This window comes from Dermochelys coriacea, chromosome 17, assembly GCF_009764565.3.
Source record: "Dermochelys coriacea isolate rDerCor1 chromosome 17, rDerCor1.pri.v4, whole genome shotgun sequence".
NCBI lineage: Eukaryota > Metazoa > Chordata > Testudines > Dermochelyidae > Dermochelys > Dermochelys coriacea.
The window spans coordinates 2,300,012-2,326,382 of record NC_050084.1 but is presented as its reverse complement, the minus strand read 5'-3'; the positions used below and the strand labels follow the sequence as shown (position 1 = coordinate 2,326,382).

Here is a 26,371-nt window from a genome sequence, read left to right as displayed (position 1 = left end):
AGACAGGATCAGAGCCTCAACTGCTATAAAGTGGTGCTGCTCAAATGAAATCAAACTACGCCAATGCACACCTGTTAAGGATCTGGCCCAGAGTGCCCTTCTTGAAAATTTTACAATCGTAATTTTGGGAAGAACAATAGATGATTATGGGAAACAATGGCGCGGTGGGTGGGGAAGGATGAAAGTGAAGATAGCAAGATCATCTGGTTGGTTGGGTAAGTAATGCAGGCATTGTGAAAAGTTGCTTTTTTAGTAGAATAAAGACATGTACTATGTAGTTATAGGTTTCAGAGTAACAGCCGTGTTACTCTGTATCCGCAAAAAGAAAAGGAGGACTTGCGGCACCTTAGAGACTAACAAATTTATTTAAGCATAAGCTTTCGTGAGCTACAACTCACTTCATCGGATGCATTCAGTGAGATTTCGTGAGCTACAGCTCACTTCATCGGATGCATTCAGTGTCCACTGAATGCATCCGATGAAGTGAGCTGTAGCTCACAAAAGCTTATGCTCAAATAAATTTGTTAGTCTCTAAGGTGCCACGAATCCTCCTTTTCTTTATGTAGTTATAAACCTCCTTGAATAACTGAGCTTCAAGAAAGACCTTAAAGAAGGAGAGGCTTTTGCCCAGTTACAGAACAGGGTTAAAGACCTTAAGGACTCCCGTACACCACAAATTGGAACCGTGCTGGTGCTTGACACCGTGACATAGTTGTAACTGTTGGGTAGACCAGCTCTGCACTGCACTGTGCCTGGGAGCACAAAACATGGCCTGTTTACTCCCCCTCCCCATCTCGACCACGCTCCAATATTATGCAATACCTTCAGACTCTTAGGCTGCTGTCGAACTTCCATGACATGCTTACGCCTTAGCTCACGCTCTCGTCGCTTGTTGTATTCCAGCTGGTTTGTGAGCTCAGTTTGGTGCTGAAGCCTGATCAGCTCGCAACGCATCTTCTGGATGGTATTGAGATGGCGGAACTCCAGTTCTTGCATAGACTCATGCTGTCGCAGCAACATGGCGTGCTCCAGATCCTTCTGTGTCTGCCTTTTATTTAACTCCTGAGCCACAGAGCGAGAATTAATTGCCACGAGTTATTTGTGTACCTAGCTTAATTGGGATCACGTTCATTGCAGTGCATTTCTATGGTTCTACCAAAGCACACCCAAAGCAAATTAGATGGTACACCAGGGTTTTTCTGCAACTTACTTGTGGTAGATATCCGGTATAAAATATTAGGAAAAGTAGTCAAAAAATAAATCACTTCACATTGCTTCTTTCTGTCATGGCTGCTAAACAATTCCAATTTAGCATAGTTAAGTCTAAGATTCTGTCACAGAAAACTTTAGTAAAAGTCATGGACAGGTCACAGGCAATAAAGAAAAATTTATGGAAGTCCGTGACCTGTCCATGACTTTTACTAAAAATATCCTGACAAAATGGGGAGCTGCGGGGTCCCCACACCGCCTGCGGCAGCTGGGCAGGCTCTGGCTTGGAGTTTGGGGCCCCACCGCCTGTGGCTTGGAGCCCCACCACTCACGGTGGCTTGGAGCTTGGGGGGACCCCTGCGGCCCACGGCAGCAGTGAGCTGTGGGCATTCCCACCACTCACTGCAGCTCAGAGTTTCCAGCTGCCACAGGCTGAAGTCATGGAGGTCTCTGGAAGTCACGGATTCCGTGATTTCTGCGACCTCCATGACAAAATCGTAGCATTAACCATAGTAGATGCTTTCTAAAGAGGTCTTTAATGCTGTCCCCTATTATCCATTTGCTTTTGTTTACACTTCCTTACATAATGTATAGCAGTGAGACTTTGATAATGAATGATCCCTTAAACTGGCATGTTCGTTTTCACCACAATGCGCCCATTTAAACTGGTCTATTACAAAAGTCACCCTAGATCAGGCAACATCACATCCTATCCCAAGCACAGGGTTTTAGCTACACAGTAGGTGTCCTATATGGTGTATCTGGGACTAACATGGTTCATGGGTTTTACTCCTCCCCTGCTCTCTCACCTCCCGAACTAAGTCCTGTTCCAGGTTATGGCGCCCGAGAAGCATTCTTCTCTTAAAGCGGCGGCACTCCAGCTCCAAATACTGTCTCTGGCGCCGCAGCAAGTTGGCTTCCTCCTCTGCCTGGAAATGCTGAATGTTCTCCTTCTGTTTGGAGAGCCACTCCTGCTTCTCCTTCTTTGGAGTGCTCTGGTTTTCATTCAGCTCCTGGCAAGACCAGGGTAATTAATTTCAGAATAATCATGTTAAGCTGTTTGACACCGAACACCTGTGCTGATCTGCATAACCAACTACACTTCAGTTAGGCCGTGTTACTTCATCCTCTTGTGCCCAGATACTGCAGAACTCTCAACATCTCAGTATGATATTGCATCTCTGTGGCGATTCCAGGGGACAAGTTGAATTTTGGCTGCCTTAACTGTACATTTTCTTGAGTCTGTCATTTTAAGTTAATGTCAAAACATTGGTTTGCCTTCGAGTTTCCTTTAGACAAATGTAAAAGGATACAAAAGCTTGAGAATAATATATTCTACCACTGATGATGTAATGCTATTTGTATTCGTGTCAATTCCAATTTATGAGGCACTTCTATTGGCCTCTCCAGAGGGAAAAAACCTTTCCATCTCATTCCAACATCCAATGCAATAGTTTAAGATTTATGCATACATACAAGTATATGACCTAGCCACTGACATATCACAGCTGGGATGACAATGGGACCAGGACAAATTCATCCAGTGTCATTTACCAATATTGTTTATATAGGCCCTGATCTTGCAAAGCACTTAAGAACATGCTTAAGTGCTTTGGGGCCATTACATGGAGATATTTATAATACATTTAAGTCCCAAGGCAGGACTCAGTTATCAAGGACCCATAATTTACAAAGAAACAGTATAAGACAGTAAATAGGAGAGATGATTGGCCATGTTTTCAAACTTGGATGCTAAATTTGAAACACGCTTCAATTCAAAAACAACTTTGACAAAGTCAGGAATTAGTCTGTTTACACAAGCTCTCCCTATAATTTGAGATGTAATACATACTAGATAGACCAGTATCGTTATTAGACTAGTCCCCACATATAAGAGAGTTAATACCACATAGAATGCCACTGTATTTTATCAAGGAGAGTCAACATATCATAGGGCATTGCCCTTTAAATAGTATCTATTGTATGACCAGAGAAAGATTCCAACCCATCACAGCTTTACAGGTCTCTCAGACCTACTACTTCCCAGGCTTCTCCCTCCCAGGGAATATCTATGTTTGGGGTTATTTGTTTCTGGATTTGTTAACTGCTAGTTCCAAAGTTGAATCACAGGAGTTAATAGTTTAGAATTAAATGGCTCTTTCAAAAACTCTATGGTGGTGTGATGTCAGTCAGTCTGTAAAAGGAACCAGGAAGTCTGCACCTATAGTTCCCTATGGATCTGATGAAGATCATAATTTTCAAAATACAGTGGTTATTTACACTAAATAGCTTCTCCCACTCCTTTTACTATCTTATAGAAGTTATTCTTTAGCAAAACTTCAAGAGTTCACCTTCACTTCTCTACATTCCTGCTTCTCCAATAGAGGTATCAATAACCCAGTGATGAAAAAGTTCACTAATTACAATAGTGAATGGTCTTCTATTTACAAGAGATGCCGCTACAAGATATATTCCATAGTATGCTGCTTTACATCTTAATAGTGAGAACTCTCTTTCCTAAACTACTCTCTCATTCCCTAGCATTCTTAAGTTTGTAAGCACGTTGCTGGCGCTAAACTGGGAAACAGTATTCAAGAATGGACAAACCTGTATTTCAGTAGACAACTATGTGGATGCCTGCATAAAAACACACACTTTGTTTTAAGATCAATGACAAACATTACAAGTGACGTCTTCAGTAAGTGTCTGACTGGAATCACAATACAGAATTTGCCATGATCAGATTAAAATTACCTTGCAACATATTGGCATCTCTTGATTCTAGGAGTTCAGTGTATTAGTACAATTGATCATACAAATACAATTGTATTAGTACAATTAGTACTTTATTGTTCTCATAACAGATGGGTTACCTCTTTGAGCTGTTCTTTACGGAGCTTGTATTCTCTCTTCTGGGACTCCAGGAAGCTGTTCAGTTCTTTCTTTTGCTGGGCCTGAATATGTTGTTGAAATTTCTTTTCTTCATTGGCCATCACTTTAGCCTACACCAAAAGACAAAACTCAATGAATTTCTGTGACTCAATCTGTTTAACCGATCTCCACTTCCATTTCAGACCCCCCTCAATTTTAGCGCGAATTGCTATTGCTTTGCACCTTTAACATATACTCACCACACCTTTCAAAGAGAATCAAGACTGTGCAAAAATCTGCTCTCTATCATTTCTCAGTTTCCCCCCATGAATGCACCCATTGACAGTCTTTGCTCAGTACTTTATCACTTAGACCTAAGCTCTAGCTTACTTTTAAACTAGTAATGAAGTCGACTCCCCTATGACAGGGAAAGCCTTAGAGACACACTCAGGGTAGAATGACACTGTTTAAAAAAAAAAAAAAAAGCTGCAGCAGTGAGTCTCAGAGCCAGGTCTACAGACTCGGTCTCGCGCTAGGACATTAAAAGGAGTATGCAGACATTCTTGCTTTGGCTGGGGCTTGGGCTCTGCAAGCCGGCAAAGGGAGTGGGTCTCAGATCCCGAGGAGGAATGTCTACACTGCTATTTTTAGTGCCATAGTGCAAGCCTGAGTCTGTAGACTTAGGCTCTGAGATTTACTGCCCTGGCTTTTGTTATTTTTGCAGTGTAGATGTACCCTCAGACACTAGAATGATGAGCATGGTATAAAGGTCGATATAGACTGGAATAGTTCCACCCAGTGACCAACGATAAGAACATCTAAAGAATTGTCACCAACCATCTTCGTTGGTGGCACTAGTCCATCATGATTTGTTAACAAATAAGTATATTCATACACAAATAAAAGTATGAACATTCTAAGCACAACTGACACATTTCTGTGTAGGATCATTTTATCTGAATTATAACTTCCAACAGGAGTCATACAAGGCAAGAGTGTTATTCTACTACTAAGATTTCTGGTCATTTCTGAAGAATGCACTTAATTCACTTTTAAAACATACATAAAATCAAGATGACAAAGGATACAAGACAATAGAAAGGAAAATCCTTACTGTAATTCTTTCTGGGCTCAGTATGCTAACATTTAGTACAATGCTCTGTGATGCAGGACATACCTTTCCTCTAGTTACATAAACCCCTTAGTGTAAGGAGGTGATGTATTAGCCTTTTTCTAATTACCAATTTGCTTGGCTCCTGAAAACAGACACGTAAGAGACTACAATGTCATCTCTTCTTCAGTGAAGAGAAGTGGACAATTCAATGTAATTAACAAACATAGAACAGTCTCTAAATATTTATCTCCTACCTCCTTCTCCATGGCTGCTTGGTGTTTTTTAATTAGCTTTTCCATTTCTGCAGCGAAGTTATTGCGCTGCGTTTCAAGATCTTTGTCCAACCTGAGGCGATGCTCATCCATCTCTGCCTTCAGTTTGTTCTCCAGTGCCATCAGCTGTTTCTGGTGCTGCCGTCTCATGCGTTTATAGCCAGACATCTGTTCTCGGAGCTCAGAGTCTTGTTCATGTTCCTGCATTTGCCTTGTCACCTAGTAAGACAACCATAGCAGAATAAAAAGTTAATGCATCTTAATCTGTTTTTCAGCATTCTTCAATTTACACAATAAAAGGATTCAATAATGATGTGTAACTTTGTTGGAAAGAAGAGCACTCATTTCAGGGGCAGCAGACAGCTAAAAAACGATTTGACTAAGAGACAGAGCCTTCTCTTTCTACTGTAACACACAAAAGAATCAAACAGATCCCTACTGGGCTTCTTTTAGTTGTTAACAATGCCTATAAATGAGTGAGAGAGCGAGAGCGCATTGCCATCTTTATTTTGCATTTTAACGAAACTCTGTTTTCAAGTGGGTTTCTACTGAGGAAAAAACTTCACAGAGGCGAAGGGTAGCACCCGTACAAGCAACAACTTAAAGCATGATTTTGCTTTTTTTCTTAGCTTAGAGCAATATTTCTGCAATAGCTGTAATCTCAGCTAAATATGGTTTAACGTAACATATGCTCAAAAGTCTAGAAGCGTTTAGCACAGAGACAACTATGTGTCTCATTTCAAAGGCCTGAACTTTTATAAATGTGACCCCATTTTATATGGTGCTATTCACCTCTCCAACACCAGAGGCACAGAAGAGGACACCTCAAATGCATTCAACATTAATGTTTATGTTGGAAAATCATGAGTCCAGTTATAGAGGGGTTAAAAGTTCTGTGCGTTTCACTAGTAAAAATTAAGGAAAGTCATTAATTTGTATTGTGAAAAATGCTGGCTAGTGACCATTTTACAGATACACTTTTTATTTTGCAAGATCTAGAGCAATGTTTCTCAAATGTAGCCACCAGGGGGTTTTCCTGCAGCCATGACAGCCTCCTGAGCAGAAATGCGGGAGGGGGCAAAGCAATGCCCAAGGGAAGATGGGAACTCCAGGGATGGGCTTCAGCAACTCCAGGCTTCAGGGCACCCACTGCAACCCCCACTCCACCAGCTCCAGTCGTGGGGCGCTGGGCTTCAGCAGGGCCAGCCTTACCAGGGACCTTGGTCAAGAGCCTGGGATGCAAGGCTGCAGAAGGGAGCTCATGGCAATGGGGGGAGGAGGGGAAGGAAAAGGTGGAACTCAGGGGGGCAATGAGTAGTCTGGGGGCAGCAGTGGGGGCCATGGGGATCTGTGGGGGACCAGGGGCCGGGTACACTAAAATACAATTGTACATTATTTTTATTATAGAATCTGCAAAAAACCTACATAAATACATTACAATGATTTGGACATGTGTATGTGCATATTTATTTGTTTTTCCTAAAGTTAATCAAGTATTTTAAGAAAATTTGTCAGAGTGGCCATCAGCAAGAGTTGGTGATGCCATACTGAAGCCACTAAGAGTTTTGTTGTGAAACCCCCTAACCTATGGCATGGCTTCACAGCAATGCAATAATGGAAACACCATACTGGACTGCCAATCTTATTTCTGTATTAAGGAGAACTGGTTCAGCTGACTAACCTATACATGCATACAGTATAAACATACAGAAACTAGGGTGTAAAATTCAGATGGGAATACTTGCTTTTGTGGCATGAAACTATAAACCATTTGATGCTGCAGATTCCCTATGTACTACTAGGCATTGTGTTTGAAAATAAATAAGCTGGGGGTTATATTTATGTTAGTAAGATAGCTCTAACTATTTTTGTGATAACATTTTTGAGTGTATGATGACACTTCACATTCTGATGAAATCCTAAAAGCTGCAAGTAACATTATAGCTAAACCTCCAAATTCATCATGCTTATACAATTTAAGCAACAGAAAAAACTAAACCTACCAGTGATGCTGTACGTATAGTAGCAAAGTGCTCTCGATTACGGTAATGTGACTTGTGGCGAGATACTTGGGGTGGAGACTGTGGTTCTGATGTCCTTGTTCTAGAATCAGACTCTTCTCTGTAATTTTCTTCCTCCTTAACAGTGGGAGAAATATTAACAGTAGAGTGAATAAAGAGAATCCATGTTACTCAGATTGTCATGCTTCAAAGACAACCTTAAGAAAATAGAAGCAAAAGTGCATCAGATGCACTAGTCCTGAAAGGCAACTGCTGACAATAAGCCAGCTGAAAATATAGTATAGAAAACAGAACCCTTGAACCTGGAACTTAGGATGCTGAAATTTCATTTCACATTGTTACGGCTAAGAGGAAAGCGACTTGCTCATCAGTGAGAGTGGAAAAAATAATAAAGGGAAACAAATTATTAAGATGTTCAACAGCCTACTTCCAACCAGCACACCTCATAGCAGATAATATCTTAACCCAGCCAGCCAGACAAGCTCCTTCTTCAAAGTCATGCCAGATAATGAGGTTAATTTAACTAACTGTAGAAACACTCAAAGAAAAACAAACTTTTGATTTGCCATGTCATATTCTATATGTTTATGTTCTGAATCTATGATTCATCATCAGGCAATTGGTAATTAACTGTTATATGCTAATCAACTACCTGAGGAAAGGCATCTATCCTTGTTCTATACCTTATTAAAGAAAAAATTACAGCCACTCCCATCATTAACTATGAAAATATATGAGTCTGAAAAGTGTATCATGACCCCTGTGTAGTAAGAGCAGCATGGTTCAGAAAGAGACTCTGTTGCTGATCCTTCATCATTCCAAGGTAAGCAAGGGAAGTGGTTTCACAGCATGCCATGCTCAGAATGCTGCAATTCTTTTCCTGTGTAACTTGGTTCATTAATTAAAATTTCAGTCAAGTAATGGGAAACTGGGTGGTTCAGGAACAGTTCTCTGTCACTGTTGTGGGTCTAGTATTTGAGAATCCACTAATGAGGAAGTAAAAAGGAGGAAGAACACTTACAGCTTTTGCCCTGTAAAACAGCACTCGATAAGCTCAAGGCACTCACTAAAATAAACCAATTCCCAATCGGCAATCCCAAACTAGTTTTGAAATAATTTAACTAACACACATATGCTATGCAGTTAATTTAATAAAACAGGCTTTTTAAAAAGTTTTACGTCAGCCTTCTGAAAAGGACTTCTTTTGAATGCACATTAATCCTTTGGTACAAAATTTTAAAATCTGCATTACTATGTTGCGAGATAGGAAGCAATGATTTATGCCTCTTCTAATACCAAACCAAAACCTGCACACACTACACCATTCATACTAAGTGAAATCACAGCCTGATTCAAGCTGATCTGGCTAGAAAGCTAGCACTCACAGGCTTTACATGGATGACAGAGCTATTTGACATCACGGTGTGGTCCCCTTCCATCATGTCGAGCTCACTCTTGTCATCGGAGGCATCTGGAAGACTGTTAACACTACTGCTTTGGCTACTGGCACTGATGGACATACTGGGAATGGACTGATTACTTCCAACACTGTTCACTGTTCCTGTCCTGCCAACGCCATGGTCTTGCTCCTAAGAGGAGGAAAAATAGTTGATTACCATCTTTAAAATAAAACAGTCCATCGCATCTGTAAAGTTATCGATCTTGCCAAACAATATATTATTGAGACGCCTTTATACCAGCATCCACCTGCCAAGTCACAGCAGCTGCCCACTCTTCAGACATATGCTACTAAATGTTTCTCCTGCAGGAATGGTGGGGACAGAAGAGATCTACTGCAAGATTAACCTGGCTGCTATCAGATTCTTTTCAGAAGGGAGCATGCTAGGAAGTTAAACTTGACAGTGAATCAGCAATACTGTGTCCCCTGTAACTGTTTTGACAGCAGTATTATCTTCCCCTAAGAGCAATGCCAGCACTTTTACAATTTACTCATGTTCCCTTTGCAGAAGGAGAGAACTGGGCTTTGGTTCTGGCTTGTGGTTTTACCATGTGCTCCAGAATCTAGGCTTTACTTTTTTATTTATTTATTTTTGAAGTGTGTGTTTCTAACCTTTATGGTTAGGTGAAAAAACCTTCAAAACACGAACCTGATGTAACTGATGCAATAACAACTGCCAGTGGCCTTGCTGAGGTTGCGATTAGCCCTTATTTCAGAGATTAGTGAAGGTGCACCAGCACAAACCCCTCAAGAAGACAAGGAATTCCAGGTTTTGCACCCTGGTTTCAAGTATAGGTGCAAGTCCTGGCTTTCCTTTCCTATATTAGGAGTTTGCCCTGTTGTGGCTGGCTAGAATCAAGGGTGGACAAGGCCAGAGGCTGCAGCCAACCTGAAGCAATAACTCTGAGTGACAGGAACAGCCTCCATTCATCTTAATGAGTTTATTCTAAATCCTAATGATCATTATTAATATCTCCACGTTGAGAGATCCATAGTCTCTCTTAGCTCTTCTTACCTCCTCCTCTTCCTGTGCTTCTACTGCAGGCCCATTGTGTGCCTCCTGGAAAAGGAGTTTCTTCATTTTGCGATACTGCAGATTGTCCAGTTCTCTTACTGCATCCTTTGTTCTCTGAATCAGGTCTATTAACACTGTTTCAGGCCGCTCCCGAAGAACAAACATGTGCTGCAGAACACACACAGACAGGTGACTAATATTTCATATCTCCAGTGCATATACTTTGCTGGAAACTACCTTCATGAATTTTGGTCATGTTTCTTCCTCCTCCCTAAATAGGTAGAAGAAGAATGTAGCCTACAGCCATACTAGCTCAGGTTGGGGTCTTATCAGATTTCAGAACCTATATGAGTTGAGCCTAGTCAGTACTTTGATGGGAGACATCCATGGACTACAGAGATGTTGCAGGAAGCTAGGGTCTGCAACTCAGTTCAGTGGAACTCTTCCTTCAGAGACCTTGCCTAGACTAAGGAAAAGGATGTTTGATTTTAAACAGCACTTAAACCCTGTCTTTTCTGAGTGGTAACACCTTTAAAACACATTAGCTGGTCAGTCAATTACAACCAGCTGACATGTTTACTAAAGGTATTAAGCTCTGTCTCTCCTGGTTGCTAAGTGGCATTTAAGATCTTAACTAACTTATTTTCTTAAACAGCCTTTTTCCTATTCTAGACAAATGAGTAACTTATCTAAAACTCAGCATATGGCTCTTTTGGATGAGACATAAAACAGAGGTTTTGAACATTTATGGTTCCCTCTCACTTTCAGTTCTGTAACTGCTGTGCTGTGCTGCTCAGATTATTAGAAAGACTTACAATCATAGAACTGGAAGAGACCTCGAGAGGTCATCTAGTCCAGTCCCCTGCACTCAAGGAAGGACTAAGTATTATCCAGGCCAATGGTCTCCAAACTTTTTGGATCGCGCACCCCCAGGGCCAGCTCTAGGGAAGGAGGGAAAAAAAAAAAAAAAAAAAAAAAGAAAGAGCTGCCACTGGTGTGCCGCGCAAGACGGAGCGAGGAAGAGCTGAGCTGCCACCGGCATGCCATCGAAGAATCAGAGGTCCAGGAGTGCTGCTGCCACCGTGCCGCCAGCGCTCCTTCAGCGGCGCTCCTCCTGCCTCGCACCCCCAGGGATGGTCTTGCACACTCCACTTTGGAGACCACTGATCTAGACCATCCCTGACATGTGTTTGTCCAACCTGCTCTTAAAAATCCCCAGTGATGTAACAAGACTCTCAACTGAATTTAAATTAGCTCTTCTTATACACTGGAGGGAGGAAGGGTCAAATGGTGTCTAGGACCCTTAAACAGGGTACACCACCAGGTACAAGTACCTGTCCCCGCCCCCAATCTCTCACTTGCTGCATTGCACTGCACTGATGGTTGCATTTTGCCAGAAGGTGAATGGAAACTAATCTGTGTGTGCTTGAAGATGTTTTACCAGCCTTCCACACGAACTGTGCTATATAGATATGAGTCAGCATTAACAATAATAGCAGTTTCATTCTGTTATTTTGGAAAGCAGTACTGCAATTTCCAACATTTGTCATATTTCCTACATGTCTCTGTTAATTGGCATACAGCTGTTTGCTACTTAGCTAGGGAAGGAACATATTCATAAAATTCACCAACATTTATTTTTCAACATAATTTTCTTGAATTAAAAAGTGTATTGTTGAAAATAAAACTGAAGTTTAGAATTCTGACATGGCTCACTACATTCCCATTAAGCCCATCAGTGGAGAATTATGTTTACTTTTTGAATGGAAAATCCTAGCAAATGTAAAGAAAGAAAAGCCTCATGATCACTTAAGCATTTAAAACATACAAAAAGGTGACGGTCTAAACCTGCGCTGTCAGCAGTCATGTGCTGATAGTGCAAGAACTTGGAACATAAGTACTGAATAGAAAGCACCATTACAGTAAAAGATGAAAAATCAATGCCATAGCTTTTACAAAGAGAATGAAAAATTAACCAAAACAAAATCCTGAATGCCACTTGATACCAACAAGGGAGTCCACAGAAGTCACATTTATGTAAGGCCATCTCAGTACCTACTAGTATGTTGCCAAAATAAGTATATTCACTTAGGCATGCATCAGCTCGTTGCAACCATTTAAAGACACTTACTGTGTTTCACCACCAGAGAAAAGAAAATTAAATATATACAGCACATGGGAGAGGGGAGAAGGAGAAGAAGCCAGGCAATATAACAGGAGGAATTCTGCAAACAAGTGACATGCATCAGTGTCAAGAAAAGAAATATGTGAGAGAAAAATCCACTTGATCATACTGGAGGGTACATTTCAAATCTATGTATAAAGCACCATAGGTGCTGGAATAGTGTAAAAGCCTGCACGGTGTATATAGCACAGGATCAGGAGAAGTAAAGAAAGATATTTTGCTAACCAATGCACGATAGATCTGCCAGGATTAAGCATAGCAACCAAGGGCACACAAAGATTTCGTGGTCAGCCTATGGCACTTGCTGAATATTTCATTAATAACTATGAAGATACGGCTAGATCACTGAATCATCTAGCTAGCTGCTTCAGACACTGAGTAGTAAAGTTAGAAATGCTTACAAAAAAGAATGCAGTCCACAAAGCTGGTTAGTTCTTTATCTTAAGGGTATTAGGGATAACAGAAAAAGCATTGTTTAACCTTGGTCTAGAAGAGCAGCAGGTGAGAAAGAAAAAGAGCTGCAGAGCATTATACTTCAGACAATCCTTTCTTTCTAACACCATCCGAAGGAAAAAAAAAAAAAAAAAAGACAGGACAAGAAAGCCAACCTTCAGAAGCTCCTCTGATGTAGGCCTGTCTTGAGGAATTTTCTGGAGGCAAGAATCTACGAAGTTTCGAAAATAATCAGACCTATTACAAGAGAGAGAAAAAAATGTTAACTGAGTTAACTGCTGACTTCTTCATTTTAAACACCTCATTGAGGAACCATCTGTAGCAAAATCAACCCCTCCTCTCCCTCCCCCCAAAAAAACAAAAACCAACCCCTCAACACTTGAACCAAAATATCTAAGTCAAGCCAGACTCTCCGTCTCCTATGTAGATCCTTTAACCTCAACTGCCAAACTGGCTCAGAGTAAGAATGCAAGAATACTGTGCAATTCAAGAGGAAAGGAAATGTTGTACCAGTTATCTAAAGGCCCACATGATTCTGAATGCCATCATTAATGGTGTAAATTTCCACACTGTAAAAACACAGTTAAATTTATCCCATCAAAATGAAACAATCACATAGGCCTTGTGCCTGCTCTCTGCCCCAGGTGAGTTTAACCCCCAGCACACTGCATTAGCACAATACCTATATATCTCAGACACATCTTCCAAGATGTTCTGAAATCCATTGGCAGCGTGGCCGTATAGGGGTAAGTCAATTTTTCATTAATACACATCTCTTTGGATGTTGAGTCTCTACATTCTGCCCCTTCATTTAAAACACAGACTTTCCGACAGACGTTACTAATGACATCGAGATGACAGAACTTGAGATTTTCTTTTTCTCTCCCCATCCACAAAAACCCATGTAATTGATTGATTTTTTTCTTCCACTAAAGTTTTTTAGCAAATTAAATTCTTGTATTTTTTGGTCAGAAAAATCTATCAAATGAGCAGAACCTTTTCTGCAAATATCATGTGTGGGCACTAAATCAGAACATCTCCGAGGTTAAAAAAGTTGTAAAAGTGCAGAACGCTGCGTTACAATCCAAACAGCAGGACTGCAGCTTAGCAAACAACATTACTGTGACACTGGCAGGCCAGATGCCAGCTCCTGTCCAGGCTGCAGGCATTAGCTAAGAATCGTAGACTGGAAGAGACCTCGAGAGGTCATCTAGTCCAGTCCCCTGCACTCATGGTAGGACCAAGTATTATCTAGACCAGTGGTCACCAACCTGTAGATCGCGATAGACTGGTTGATCCTGGAGTCTCTGCCAATTGATTGTGATCTCTGGCCGCTAGAAATCCGATGACACAGTGGGCTAAGACAGGCTCCCTGCCTGCCCTGGCCCCATGCGCTCCTGGAAGCAGCCAGCAGGCCCGAGGGAGGAGGGGCAGGAGTCTCCGCTGCTGCTCCTGCCTGCAAGCACTGCCCCCGCAGCTCTCACTGGCTGGGAATGGGAAACTGTGGCCAACGGGAACTGCAGGAGCGGTGCCTGTAGAGAGCAGCCGCATGCAGAGACACATGCCCCCCCACCCCACTTCCCCGCTTCTGGGAGTGGCATGGGGCTGGGTGAGCCTGCCTTACTTAGCCTCTGCTGCGCCTCTGACCGGTAGCCACCCAAGGTAAGTGCCGTCTGGCGGGAGCCCGCACCTCTCCCCTCAGCCCTGAGTCCCCTCCCAGAGCCAGCACCCCATACCTGCTCTTGCACCCCAACCCCCTGTCCCAGCCCTGAGTCCCCTCCCAGAGCCAGCACCCTATACCCGCTCCTGCACCCCAATCCCCTGCCCGGCGAAAGTGACTGAGGGTGGGGGAGAGCAAGCAATGGAGGGAGGGGGAATGGAGTGAGCAGGGCGGGGCCTCGGGGAAGGGGCAGGGTAGATCCTGGATTGCACTTAAATTCATAATTGATCTTGTGCATAAAAAGGTTGGAGATCTCTGATCTAGACCATCCCTGAGACGTGTTTGTCTAACCTGCTCTTAAAAATCTCCAATGATGGAGATTCCACAACCTCCCTAGGCAATTTATGCCAGTGCTTAACCACCCCCTGAAAGTCAGGAAGTTTTTCCTAATGTCCAATCTAAACCTCCCTTGCTGCAATTTAAGCCCATTGCTTCTTGTCCCATCCTCAGAAGTTAAGAACAATTCTTCTCTCTCCTCCTTGTAAAAACCTTTTATGTACTTGAAAATTTATGTCCCCTAGTCTTCTCTTCTCCAGACTAAATAAACCCAATTTTTTGAATCTTCCTTCATAGGTCTTGTTTTCTAGACCATTAATCAATTTGTTGCTCTTCTCTGGACTTTCTCCAATTTGTCCACATCTTTCCTGAAAGAACTGACCGCCTTTTAGCTGGATACAAGACTAGGTCATCTACATGTTAGTTTTGCTCAAAATAGGTATTTATTAAGAACGTGTTTAGTCTCTATGAAGTGCTTGTAAATTGCCGCATGCATTAGTCTCGCTTGTAATATCTGTACTCCATGCTGTAAGAAAAATGCAAGTTTTGTTGTATAACTTTGAAAATGTTTGCTCTGAACTTGTGAACTCAGGCATGGGAATCATCTCCCACCCTGCCCATCCATGAGGACTATAAAAATCAGATGTGCCATCAAGGATCATTGCAATACAAAGGATTAGTTAATGGCCCTGTCCCACTTAGGAAATGCTACCTGCAAGGAAGCTTGTCCTGTGGGTTTTGAAGCTGAATGAAGAAAATAAAATGAAGCCACTGGAAAATTTTCCATCTTTTTTGCTGTTTGAACTCTGAAGAGCCAGAGACTCTAAACTGAAGCCAGAGATCCTCAGGGTTGCCTGATGAATCTGCCCTGAAAGAGGCTTTGAATTGACAGACCACTACAACTATCACTCTTAGGATTTAGATGGCACCTCATTTGTGTATAGGTTTGCCTGCTTTAACCTGTAAAGAGTTCTCTCATTCTTTTTTCTTAGTTGGTAATCATTTAGATAGTTTATTACAGGAAAGGCTACAGGCGTGGTCTCTGGTGTAAAGATCTAGGATACCAATTGATCTGGGGTAGGTGACTCGTCTCCTGTGCCTGGAAGCAACCCAAATATGATGTGATTTTTGGTGTAAGTGATCTTTTATCACTATGTCCAGTTTGTCTGGGTGGTAGATAGACTGGAGAATCAAAGGGGACTGTCTGTGACTCCATAGTAACACTGTTATAGTGATGCAGGAGTTCACATTTGTTACTGACTTGATGAAATCTAAATTTAGAACACACCACCAATTTGAGGTGTCTGCCCTGAGGTAGGCTAGGCACTCATGGTCATGAGCCACTGCAGACAGCGTGACAATTATTACCAAGTTTTTTACTTTTAAAATGGATTCATCTGTATGTGGATTCAAGAAAATGTTCAGGACCAGGAGGCACAGAAAATGACTATTTTATGTGTGTTTGCAAAATCTATGTAACAATGGCAAATACATAATCAATGGTAGTAGTTCCACAAACCAAGATTTGGGTTTCATAAACTTTGTTTTTAATAATATAAAAACAATCGTTTGCTGCTAACCTCCGGGTTTCCAATGTTTACTGACACATGACTTACCATGGGATTTTATGTTCTTACAGCAAGTCTGTTCCATTTCTGGACTTGCTGCATTCCTGGTCTCTAAAATATTCACTTATTCAGTGGTGAATTTTGTGCACATAAAATGTACAGTGCACCTACTTATCAGCCTTTCAGCTCACATCTTCCCAACAGGAATCCAGCCATTTCAAGAACTCGGCATGACAAAGCACTCCATTTATAGCAAGTCCCTACAACGCTTCTCTCTCAGTAATACTCACCATTCATTAGACTGTAGTGTAGGGGATTCATTCTGCGCTATGTGATATAAGGCACTCATTGCGTTCATATTAAACAAAGGAGGCTTCCTTTCCGCTATGCATAAAAGAAAATAATTTTTATATAGGGACACAGTCTCACAGTTTTCCCCTTAATTTATTCCCATTGCTTATAAAAACAAAACAGTAGGACCATTAGTGCCTGAACATGGGGCCCCAAACCAACCCTAACCCTGCAACAAGATGTGCTGCCATGTGCTCCTACCATGGGTTTTACCCGTGCAGAAGATGAAAGCTCTTTGAAGATCAAATGCCTTATCTTGTCAAGCTTTCAAATTCTGGGGGTCATCATGGTGGAGCAGTCACTCTAAATTACCAAAATATAAATAAATCAGCACTAAGAGCCACACTCAGTGGCTGCACAGCCACAATATGGGTTCTGGCCAGTTTGTTATACAATTATTTTAAAACCTAAAAGTACGCAAAATCCAATGGTAGCGATGTGGACAAAGCTGGTTACTGAAGCTGTCACAACCATACTTCACTGACTGAACATATATATAACAATATATATATACACAATATATAATAACAAGCTAATTCTTTACTATTTTGAGGGTAGATTCTCTCTGGCTCGCCTTTCTCTTGCAAGCTTGTATAGTCTCATAGGACCAACACAGTATGAAATTTTAATAAGGAAGGAGATGATCTCACCAAAACAACAGAATAAAAGGTTCGTCAGAATGTTTGCTGGATAAAACTATAAAACTGAAGCTCACTGCAAACATTCCAAGGAAACTGTTCAAATTATGACATTTATACCCAGGGGAAAATGTAACTGAATAATTTTTTTTAACATGGGATTCAATTCCTATTTTCAGCTTTTTATGTACCACTGGTGCTTTGGCATACACACATTCTCCTCTCTACCTCCCACCAAGTACTTCACAATAATATACACAATGGATGTCAATGGACACTCTTCCACGTTACGGGATTTGGTAAAATAGCCTCATGCCTCACCAGTTCACCAGAACTCAAACTGAGGGATGATGCCCCATGTCAAGCCAAAAATCATACAAAAAAGCAAGCACACTTCATAATGCATAAATTCAGTATGCAATAAGGCACAAAAGGGGTGTGGTCACCATGAGCTAACTGCATTCTTGGGGCACTGGACCCAGCCAAACTTTTCTAGTCCACTCAGAGCATGATTATGTCATGATAGCCACACCCCTTAAAGCTGCTTTATATTGGCAACAAAAATCTTTACTCTGAAGGAGTCTCTTTTATGTACTGGAAGAAAATGAAGGTGACAGCCTGGAATATTAGACAGCACTTTTAGTTAAACTCTGTGGTTCATATGGATTAGTGTATTTTGGAGAACGTTCACCAGCCAATCAGATTGTTTGTTCAATCAGCGACGTTTTAGAACAAACAATAAGATATGACAAGGCAGTTAATACAGCCCCAGATACGCTGGGATGCATGAAGGAATAACTTTGCCACCTTAGGGGGCATTGGTATCGAAGTGCTATTATCAAATTGGATCTTTATCATGAAAATATTATACATTAGGGTGAAAATAAATTTTCATGCACCTGTAACCCTTTTAAGCAGACATGCTGCTTTAAGTAGCCCATTCTAACTGCAGTGCCATGATTTATTTCCTGGGTGAGGATGTTAATACTTCAAGACTGGATTGTTCCAAATCTTCTTTAAGAGATCTTCCAAACAAATTTATTCATGTGTGACAACACATTCTGAATATAGCTATGAAGGTGTCTGTTTAACCCAGGTGGGCAAACAACGGCCTGCAGACCGGATGCAGCTGGCAGTCAAGCTCCTGCTGGGGAGTGGGGCTTGCCCCGCTCCAGCCGGGGCACAGGGTTGGGGGCTGCTCCACACTGCTCCCGGAAGCAGCGGTATAGCCCCCATCGGGCTCCTACATGTAGGGGGAGCCAAGGGGCTCCGCTCCGCATCCTGCCCCCGCCCCAAGCGCCGCCCCCGCAGCTCCCACTGGCGGAGAATTGCAGCCTATGAGAGCTGCAGGGGCGGTACCTGCGGACGGGGCATCATGCAGAGCCACCTGGCCGTGCCTCCATGTAGGAGTCAGAGAAGAGACATGCTGCTGCTTCTGGGAGCTGCTTGAGGTAAGCACCACCCAGAGCCTGTACCCTTGTGCCTCTCCCCATGTCCCAACCCCCTGCTCCAGCGCTGATCTCCCTCCTGCCCTCCGAACCCCTCAACCCCAGCTCGGAGCACCTTCCTGTACCCCAAGCTCCTCATCCCACCCCAGAGCCCGGATCCCCAGCCGGAGCCCTCACCCCCCCACATACCCCACTCCAATCCGGAGCCCCCTCCCAAATCCTGAACTCCTCATTTCTGGCCCCACCGCGGAGCCCACACCCCCATCCAGAGCCCTCCCACCCTCCAACCCCAATTTTGTGAGCATTCATGGCCCGCCATACAATTTTTATTCCCAGATGTGGCCCGGGGGCCAAAAAGTTTGCCCACCCCTAGTTTAAACCAAGCTTCATTAACATAGGACTCCTCAAGGAAACTTTACGCTGTATACGAATACTGAAATTAACATTTTGCTTTTCACTTTTAAAGCCATATGTGATTTTGGTACTTTAAGGTCTATTTTCTCCATTTTTCTCTGTGTGGATCATGCTTTTTCATTCAAAGGTTAACTGACCCCACACCGAGTATAAACCCCGTAAGTGCTAGAGGGTTTGCTGTTTTCCTTGTCTATAATAATCTCTTCCTTTGTGCAATGAAAATGCCAGTTCAATTAACACAAAACTGGAAACTTACTCTTGATTTTTAATATCGCACTTACCACTTCACTCTAAAGACCATGTCCTAAAGCCATCAGAACAAGGAAGCAAGCACAGGTCTCATGCACGGTAACTCAGATCAATACACTCCAGGGTTAAACAATTCAGAGTCTCAGAATGAAGTTTAAACATTCTTTTCAGTAGAAATTTAATATTTAAACCACAAGTTGCACACGGAGGAAAATCTGTCAGGTAGTCTAGTACTTTTAAAGGAAGATGGCTTACCTAATTCAATACATGTTATTCCAAGAGACCAAACATCTACTTTGCCATCATACTGCCCTTCATCCATGGCTAAAATTACTTCTGGGGCCATCCTAAAACATAAAATTAAATTCTCATAAAATTCTACATTACAATACTCCATAAGCATTTCAACCTAATTGGCCATGTGACAAATTGACTAATTTGAACTACACCTCTACCCCGATATAATGCAGTCCTTGGGAGACAAAAAAATCTCACCACATTATAGGTGACACCGCATTATATCGAACTTGCTTTGGCTCCCCCGTTCCTTGTTCCCTGATCGCCTCCTCCAGAGACCCCCATCCGTAATCACCCCCAGGACCCCACCCTCTACCCAACTCCCCTGCTCCCTGTCCCCTGACTGCTCCGACCCCTGTCCACACCCCTTGCCCCTTGACAGGCACTTACCGGCAGTGGCGGGAAGCGAAGCAACGCGGACCCAGCCCGCGGCGTTCCGCTTCCTGCCACCAGTGAGTGCGTGGAGGTTGGGGAAAGGACGCCCCCTGCACTCACCTGCGGCGGGAAGCGGAGCGACACGGCCCCAGCCCGCTCCGCTTTCCTTGCCCTGACCCCAGCCGTGTTGCGGGGGGGAAGGGGGGCATTGAGGAAAGGTCCCGCACTCACCTGTGGTGGGAAGCGGAGCACCGTGGCTGGGAGCTGGTGGAGTGGAGCGGGCTGGGGCTGAGCTGCTCCACTTCCGCCGCTGCCGGTGAGTGCAGGGGGTATATCCCTTTCTCCAAGCCCCCTCCCCCTAGTGACATGGTTCGGGCTGGGGTGAGGGAAGCAGAGTGGGCTGCTCCCGGCCTCCTGCTAATCCCCCGGGCCACTCTGGGACTATGGGGCCCCCAAAAGTGCCCCCCCACAGCTCCTGCCTCCCAGAGCCTGGGTGAGGGAGCCCCTGACCACCCCCAAGACCTTCTGCTCTGGCCCGGCACCCTTAATACGCTGCTCAGAGCAGCGTGTCAGAGCTTTACAGTGTTGTATGCGAACCCGTGTTACATCGGGTGGCATCATAGCGGGGTAGAGGTGTATTGAGATGAAAGAAACATTCAGGCATATACCTGGGTCACTTCAGTCTTGATTTGGATCCCAACTTGTCTGGCATTCTGGAGTTCACCAACCGGTAGAGCCGCACAGGCAAAGCCATGTGGGGAAACCTACACAATGCATTCTTGCCCTATACCCAGATTTTCACATTTATGAACATTACAACTCCCTGCTCCACCCATATCTCCAATAGTCTAGTTGGCTAATCAATACTGGTGATGCAACTACCGCATGAACATAAAAAACAGCTGCACTGAGTCAGACCAATGGTCCATCTATCCCAGTATACTGTTTTCTGACAGTGGCCACTGCCACATGCATCTAAGGGAATAATATAAAACAAGGCAATGTCAAGTGAAGCTGTATAAACACCGCAGATTTGATGTAGAAGATCAAACCATAGAAGATGTCTGCAAAGCTTTCTGTTCAATCAATCTCGCTTTTCCTGTGAAAAAACCCTCTTTAGTAATTTGAACAGCCAGATGCCATAAGAACCGTTTGAAGTTTCAAATCATGGTATTGGTTGAATAAAGCATGCGCATATTTGCTTCAGGAGCCTCACTGTAGCTATTTACAGTCAGGGTAAATATAATATCAAAGTATATACCATTTATGAAAAGTAAATAAAAGTATTATACACACATAGGAGGGCACTGAACTATCCTTTCCTTAAAATCTGAACAGATCAAACTTTTCATAGCACTTAATGTTATATTTGCAATGTACATTTTGATTTAACCAGAATTGTACTGTCTCAAAAGTGGATTTTAATAAGGTCCAAACAAATTAGACAGCCTACCAAAAGATGTTACTTCTTGAAGCTACAGGTGTGCAAAAACTTTCCTTACCAATATGGCGTCCCCACAAACGAATTGGCAGGAGATGCTATGGAAGCAGATCCAAAGTCAGCAAGCTTCACCTGGCCTGGCTCTGTCAGCAGGATGTTTCCTGCCTTGATATCTCTGGTTATGGAATACAAGCATTACTATTACATCCCTAAGACAGTCACAATGGAGTGTGCCATCATTCATAGGTTCAAGTTATAGAATACACTGACCCCTGTACGAGAGTTTCAGTGATGAGAGGTCCTAGCCTTAATACTATGTCTGATCTTGGAATCTAGTTTAGTGTTTTAAAAAAAAAAAATCAACTTTAGATTTCCGTGACTTCTAACAGCAACAAGAATTATTTAAAATGCCATGACTGCAATCCATCAAAACCGTAAGAGATGGCTAGCTCCCCTTTTTAGGCATTCTACAAAAAAATTTAATAGTTCCAATAACTCACTCATTTTATTCCTACCAAAATGTGACAGGAATCTTTTAAAAAATTATTTAGACTGTTTGACTTCCTGTATTGCCATTTTTCCCTGTGTGTGTATTCACATAAAGCTAGTTTTTAAGAGGGTTATTACTCTTCTTTATGGGAAAAAAATACCAAGCAACTTTCACATTGAAGTTGCCAAAAAGCTATTTAGCTAACCTATGTACTTAGTCAGCCTTGGTGTTCTGTGCTTCAAGGGATGACCATCACCACTGAATTCTACCATATCAAGTGGGAAAAGCATAGCAAATTCAAGTCACTACTATAGTAAACCAGATATAAAAGATATTACATAAAGGGATTTTCCTGGCATTTCACAATTACTGTGAATTACTAATTCTAGAACATATGTACACTGAAGAAAAAAAAAAAACACATCAAAAAACCCCCACAACAACTCTACTTACAAATCTTAAATGTCATTTCCATCATTGGGGTGATCAGGCTGCAATCAACAAGATAAATTACCTGCAAGTGTGTGACACAGTAACTTTGTAAGTACTTACCGATGGATCATATTGTGAGAATGTAAGTATGCTAGTCCCTGGAGAGCACCATGGGTAATTGCTGCTATTTCCACCTCTTGCAATGGCTTTTTATGAACTTAAGGAAAGAGTACATTTGAAATTCATTATTAAAGAAAACAATGCAGTTTACAACGTTCAGTGCATACTTTCAAAAATGTAAACACAGGCCTAGAAAACTGTAAGTTCTAGTTTTACAAGGCCTGTGTCCTGCATGAGGATACCCACTTTACAAGTAGTTGATAATATACTGTACAATCTGGAATCAGACGTAATCCTCTAACTGTAACACGGCAGCGACCCATTCTATCCAAAAAAAGGCTACATTGCTAAATTCACGTCTAAATTCTTATCAACTTTTCAACTATTTTACCAATGGTATTTGAGATGAATATTTAATTTACCATTAATGAACCTCAACAAAAAAATTACAACACATCTTTTTTCCCAGAACTCTTCCAGAGGCCAAATGAATTGCTCTGTAGCTCATCTCAAAACAGTTTGACAGGAAGTGAAGGTAACTAACAAAATGCTTAATTTAGCAAACCCTTGCTACTGGGCGTAGTGACGCTGTAGTCAATGGGTCTACCCCTGGCACTAAGCATTATGCCTGACAGCAAGGGTTTGAAGAATTAAGCTCTGAAGTGGCATAAAAGGAGAATCTTAAATTCAAGAAATACAAACAGATGGTTGAAGACTTATTTAAAGATAGTAAGAGAAGACAAATTGTGTGCCTAGGAAAGCTATACACTACAGAAAAATACTGTAGATATGTAACATTTTGAGCTATTGTAATTCCCCCCCCCAAAAAAATTAAATAACTGGACATTGTAGAATAACTCTGATCCATAATCTGTTGGATTATAAATTTCTCAGTTTCAATCAAAGAAATCTTTGAGACATACCTTCTAGTAAGTCTGATGCCGATCCTAAACAATATTCCATAACAAGCTATGTGGGGAGAAATCAAAATAATGTATTACAGAATACCTAGAGATAAATAAATGGTGACTAGATTTCATCGGCTTGTGAATAGTTAGTGATCCAGCATCATTCATGTACTATGAACCCTACAACAGGAGTTTGCCTTATGTTCCGGCTGAAATGACCATCATCTCACAAACCTTCAGAAAAATAAGCCGAGGCCCAAAATAATTTAGGTGTTGGGAAACCAGATTTTACAAAACAATCCCAACAGCTATGTTTCCATATTTCCATAAATTCCAGTGAATTTAAATTCCCCTCAAGCTTAGTTATACTGTACATCTTTGATAAGAAAAAGAGAAGAAAAGGGAATTACCTATTGTATATATGGCAAGGGTAGTGTTCAGTGATGCACCCTTAGAACATAAAAGCAGTAGTAGAATGGTGTGAGGTTTACACTAGATACTTTTGCTAGTTTAGAAATGTTGAATAGGGTGTGATTAAAGACATGCTATACCGGCAAAAACCCTAGTGTAGATCAGTTGTATCAGTATAAAAGTGCTTCTCCTGGTATAGATTATTTTGCTCAGGACACTGGTATAAGCTCTCCCAGCAAAATCTCTGTAGCTCACGAAAGCTTATGCTCAAATAAATTTGTTAGTCTCTAAGATGCCACAAGTACTCCTTTTCTTTTTGCAAATACAGACTAACACGGCAACTACTCTGAAACCTGTCAGTATGAACTGCATCTACACTAGGTGGACTTGCTGGTATAGCATCTTAGCTACACGTGCAAACCTTTCCTGGTGTAGACTAGGCCTAACTGGAGAATACCAGCTTCCAAATATGATGATACAATCTAATATTATTCCTAACACAGGGCCCTATTCTACCACCTTTGCTAATGTTGAGCAGTACCATACTATAGGAACAATTCCCATTGAAATGAACATAATTGCTCTTTTAGTAAGGAATCACACAGATTAAAGGGGGCAGAATAGTGCCCACAGCAAATTACATACAAAAGAGATAAATAAATTACATAATTACTTATCAGGGATCTGAAAATTATATTCAATAAGTTTATCATATCATTTATGGCTAACCATTTATTTGTATTTAGATTAATTGTATTATAATTAGATTTCTCAAAAACTTAAAAAAATATTGTCTAGGTCTTATAGTACTACAAATATTGATTATGAATAGTATTTACACATTAATATAATTTAATACAATTGTTCTGTAATATTGAACTACTACAATTTTATCAATGAACTGTGTGATGTGCCACTGAAGTTGTACTTCTTAGTGCAACTTCTTCCTGTATGTAGATATATCTATACATATATGCAATGAGCAATTCAAATAAAGAAAGGCTTTTTGACTGTAACCCAAACACTGCAGCACTAGTCTAGCACCGTGGTCCCAAAACATTTTTGTCCGCACCCTCCTTACCTGGCCTGTGCCCCCCTAGGAGCCATGGTTGGGAGCGGGGCCAAGGTAAGAGCCAGGGGCCATGGCCAGGAGCAGAGCTGTGGCCGAGACTGGGGCTAGACCTGAGGCTAGGACCAGAGTGGAGCTGGGAGCAGAGTAGGACTGGGTAGCGCTCCCTCCCCACCTGCCGTGGGGACTGGTCTGGGGCCACACTGTGCCCCTAGAAGGTAAGCCCCACAGTTGGGGGACCACTGGTATTGTGCATAAGAGCCAGAAAGTGAAACTGATTATTCAGCCTTATGTCATCCAAAGGGTGTAAAAATGAAAAGGCAAAACAAACAAGTAGCATAAAATGGGTAAAAGTAAATTAAACTGTCCAAATAGGGAGAATTAAAAAAAAAAAAATCTGTGATAAAACAGTAAGTGATTTTAAAAATCAATTTAATAATGTGACTATCCATTTAAAAGAATAAATCAGCTATATATGGAACATAGTCAAAATGTAAAGCACTGAACCACAGATAATAAGCTCACTGGGACATCAGATATACTGTTAGTAAATAAAATTGCCATATTTTTTTCCAATGCAGTGAACATTAATGAAATGCATTCTTCCTCTCCTCCAAGCAAAAATCAAGTGGCCAAGTACTTGGTTTTTATTTAACAACCCAGCAATGAAATGAGTTGTGGGCACTAATATCAATATACCCCTTCAGGAAGGGAGGAGAAAGTTTGCAGGATCTCTGGACTTGCCTTACATGGCTCACAGAATCCACTGAGCCTGGCTGCACATTTCTAAGCATCTTGGCAGCTGCACCTTTTCCTTATCACTCTATATAGGAGACAGAGATTTTAGGGGTCTTCCCCTACAGCCAGCTGGAGACATGCATTTACTTAAATTTGCCCTCAATCAAAACAAGAGAAGTGCAGAGTGGAGAGTGGCTTACCCATGCTGTATGCTCACGCAAATAGCAGCCTTTGTATTCTATACTGTTAGGATGTTTTATTCTTTGTAGAAACTTGACTTCCTTAATAATATCCTGCCATTTCTGTGGAAAAGAAAAGGAATAGGAAGAAACTTTTCAAAACTGTTACATAAAAGAAGGACGAGAGAGAGAAAAAGTAACCTAACCAAGATAAAACGGGGGATGGGGGCGGGAGGAGATCTGCATTCTCCTCAAAATATCTGAAGTTTGAAATTCAAAAAAAAGTTATATTAATACCATAACTTACACTGCTCAACTTTGCATAAAGAAAGTATCATATTTTACAATTTTATTTATCCAGAGAATAAAAATTTTAAGGAATTCGATTTTATGGCAAAGATCTCTCAATTAATGTAATATTTTATACACGTACATGCAGAACACAACACCACAACATTTGATATCTGAACTCTCCTGCAGAGTCCACACTTCATATTCCAAAAATTAAGTTGTCCCTTCTAAGAAAACACACTTTTCCCAGCCAGTCAAACACACACACCAGGCTAAAGGAGGTCAGGATAGCTGCCATTACCTTCCGTCACTGCCAGCTGCCTTAAAGCCCGTCTGAGAGGTGTAAAGACCCAGCCC

The 26,371-nt window shown here is 41.8% G+C and overlaps 1 protein-coding gene across 2 annotated transcripts in view; it reads right to left on the bottom strand.

Moving 5' to 3' along the window:
* The window catches only part of TAOK1 (TAO kinase 1), a 103,785-nt gene that overhangs the window by 21,347 nt on the left and 56,067 nt on the right, over positions 1–26,371 (bottom strand). For both annotated transcript variants that reach the window (XM_043499229.1, XM_043499230.1), the window contains 14 exons: positions 25,745–25,846; positions 23,342–23,387; positions 22,419–22,515; positions 21,438–21,551; positions 19,519–19,610; positions 16,454–16,547; positions 12,755–12,836; positions 9,962–10,129; positions 8,873–9,076; positions 7,470–7,604; positions 5,449–5,685; positions 4,083–4,211; positions 2,019–2,222; positions 823–1,062 (listed from right to left, as the gene is read on the bottom strand). In XM_043499229.1, coding sequence (XP_043355164.1) covers positions 823–1,062; positions 2,019–2,222; positions 4,083–4,211; positions 5,449–5,685; positions 7,470–7,604; positions 8,873–9,076; positions 9,962–10,129; positions 12,755–12,836; positions 16,454–16,547; positions 19,519–19,610; positions 21,438–21,551; positions 22,419–22,515; positions 23,342–23,387; positions 25,745–25,846 — 1,944 coding nt within the window. The remainder of the gene's footprint in view (positions 1–822; positions 1,063–2,018; positions 2,223–4,082; positions 4,212–5,448; positions 5,686–7,469; positions 7,605–8,872; positions 9,077–9,961; positions 10,130–12,754; positions 12,837–16,453; positions 16,548–19,518; positions 19,611–21,437; positions 21,552–22,418; positions 22,516–23,341; positions 23,388–25,744; positions 25,847–26,371) is intronic.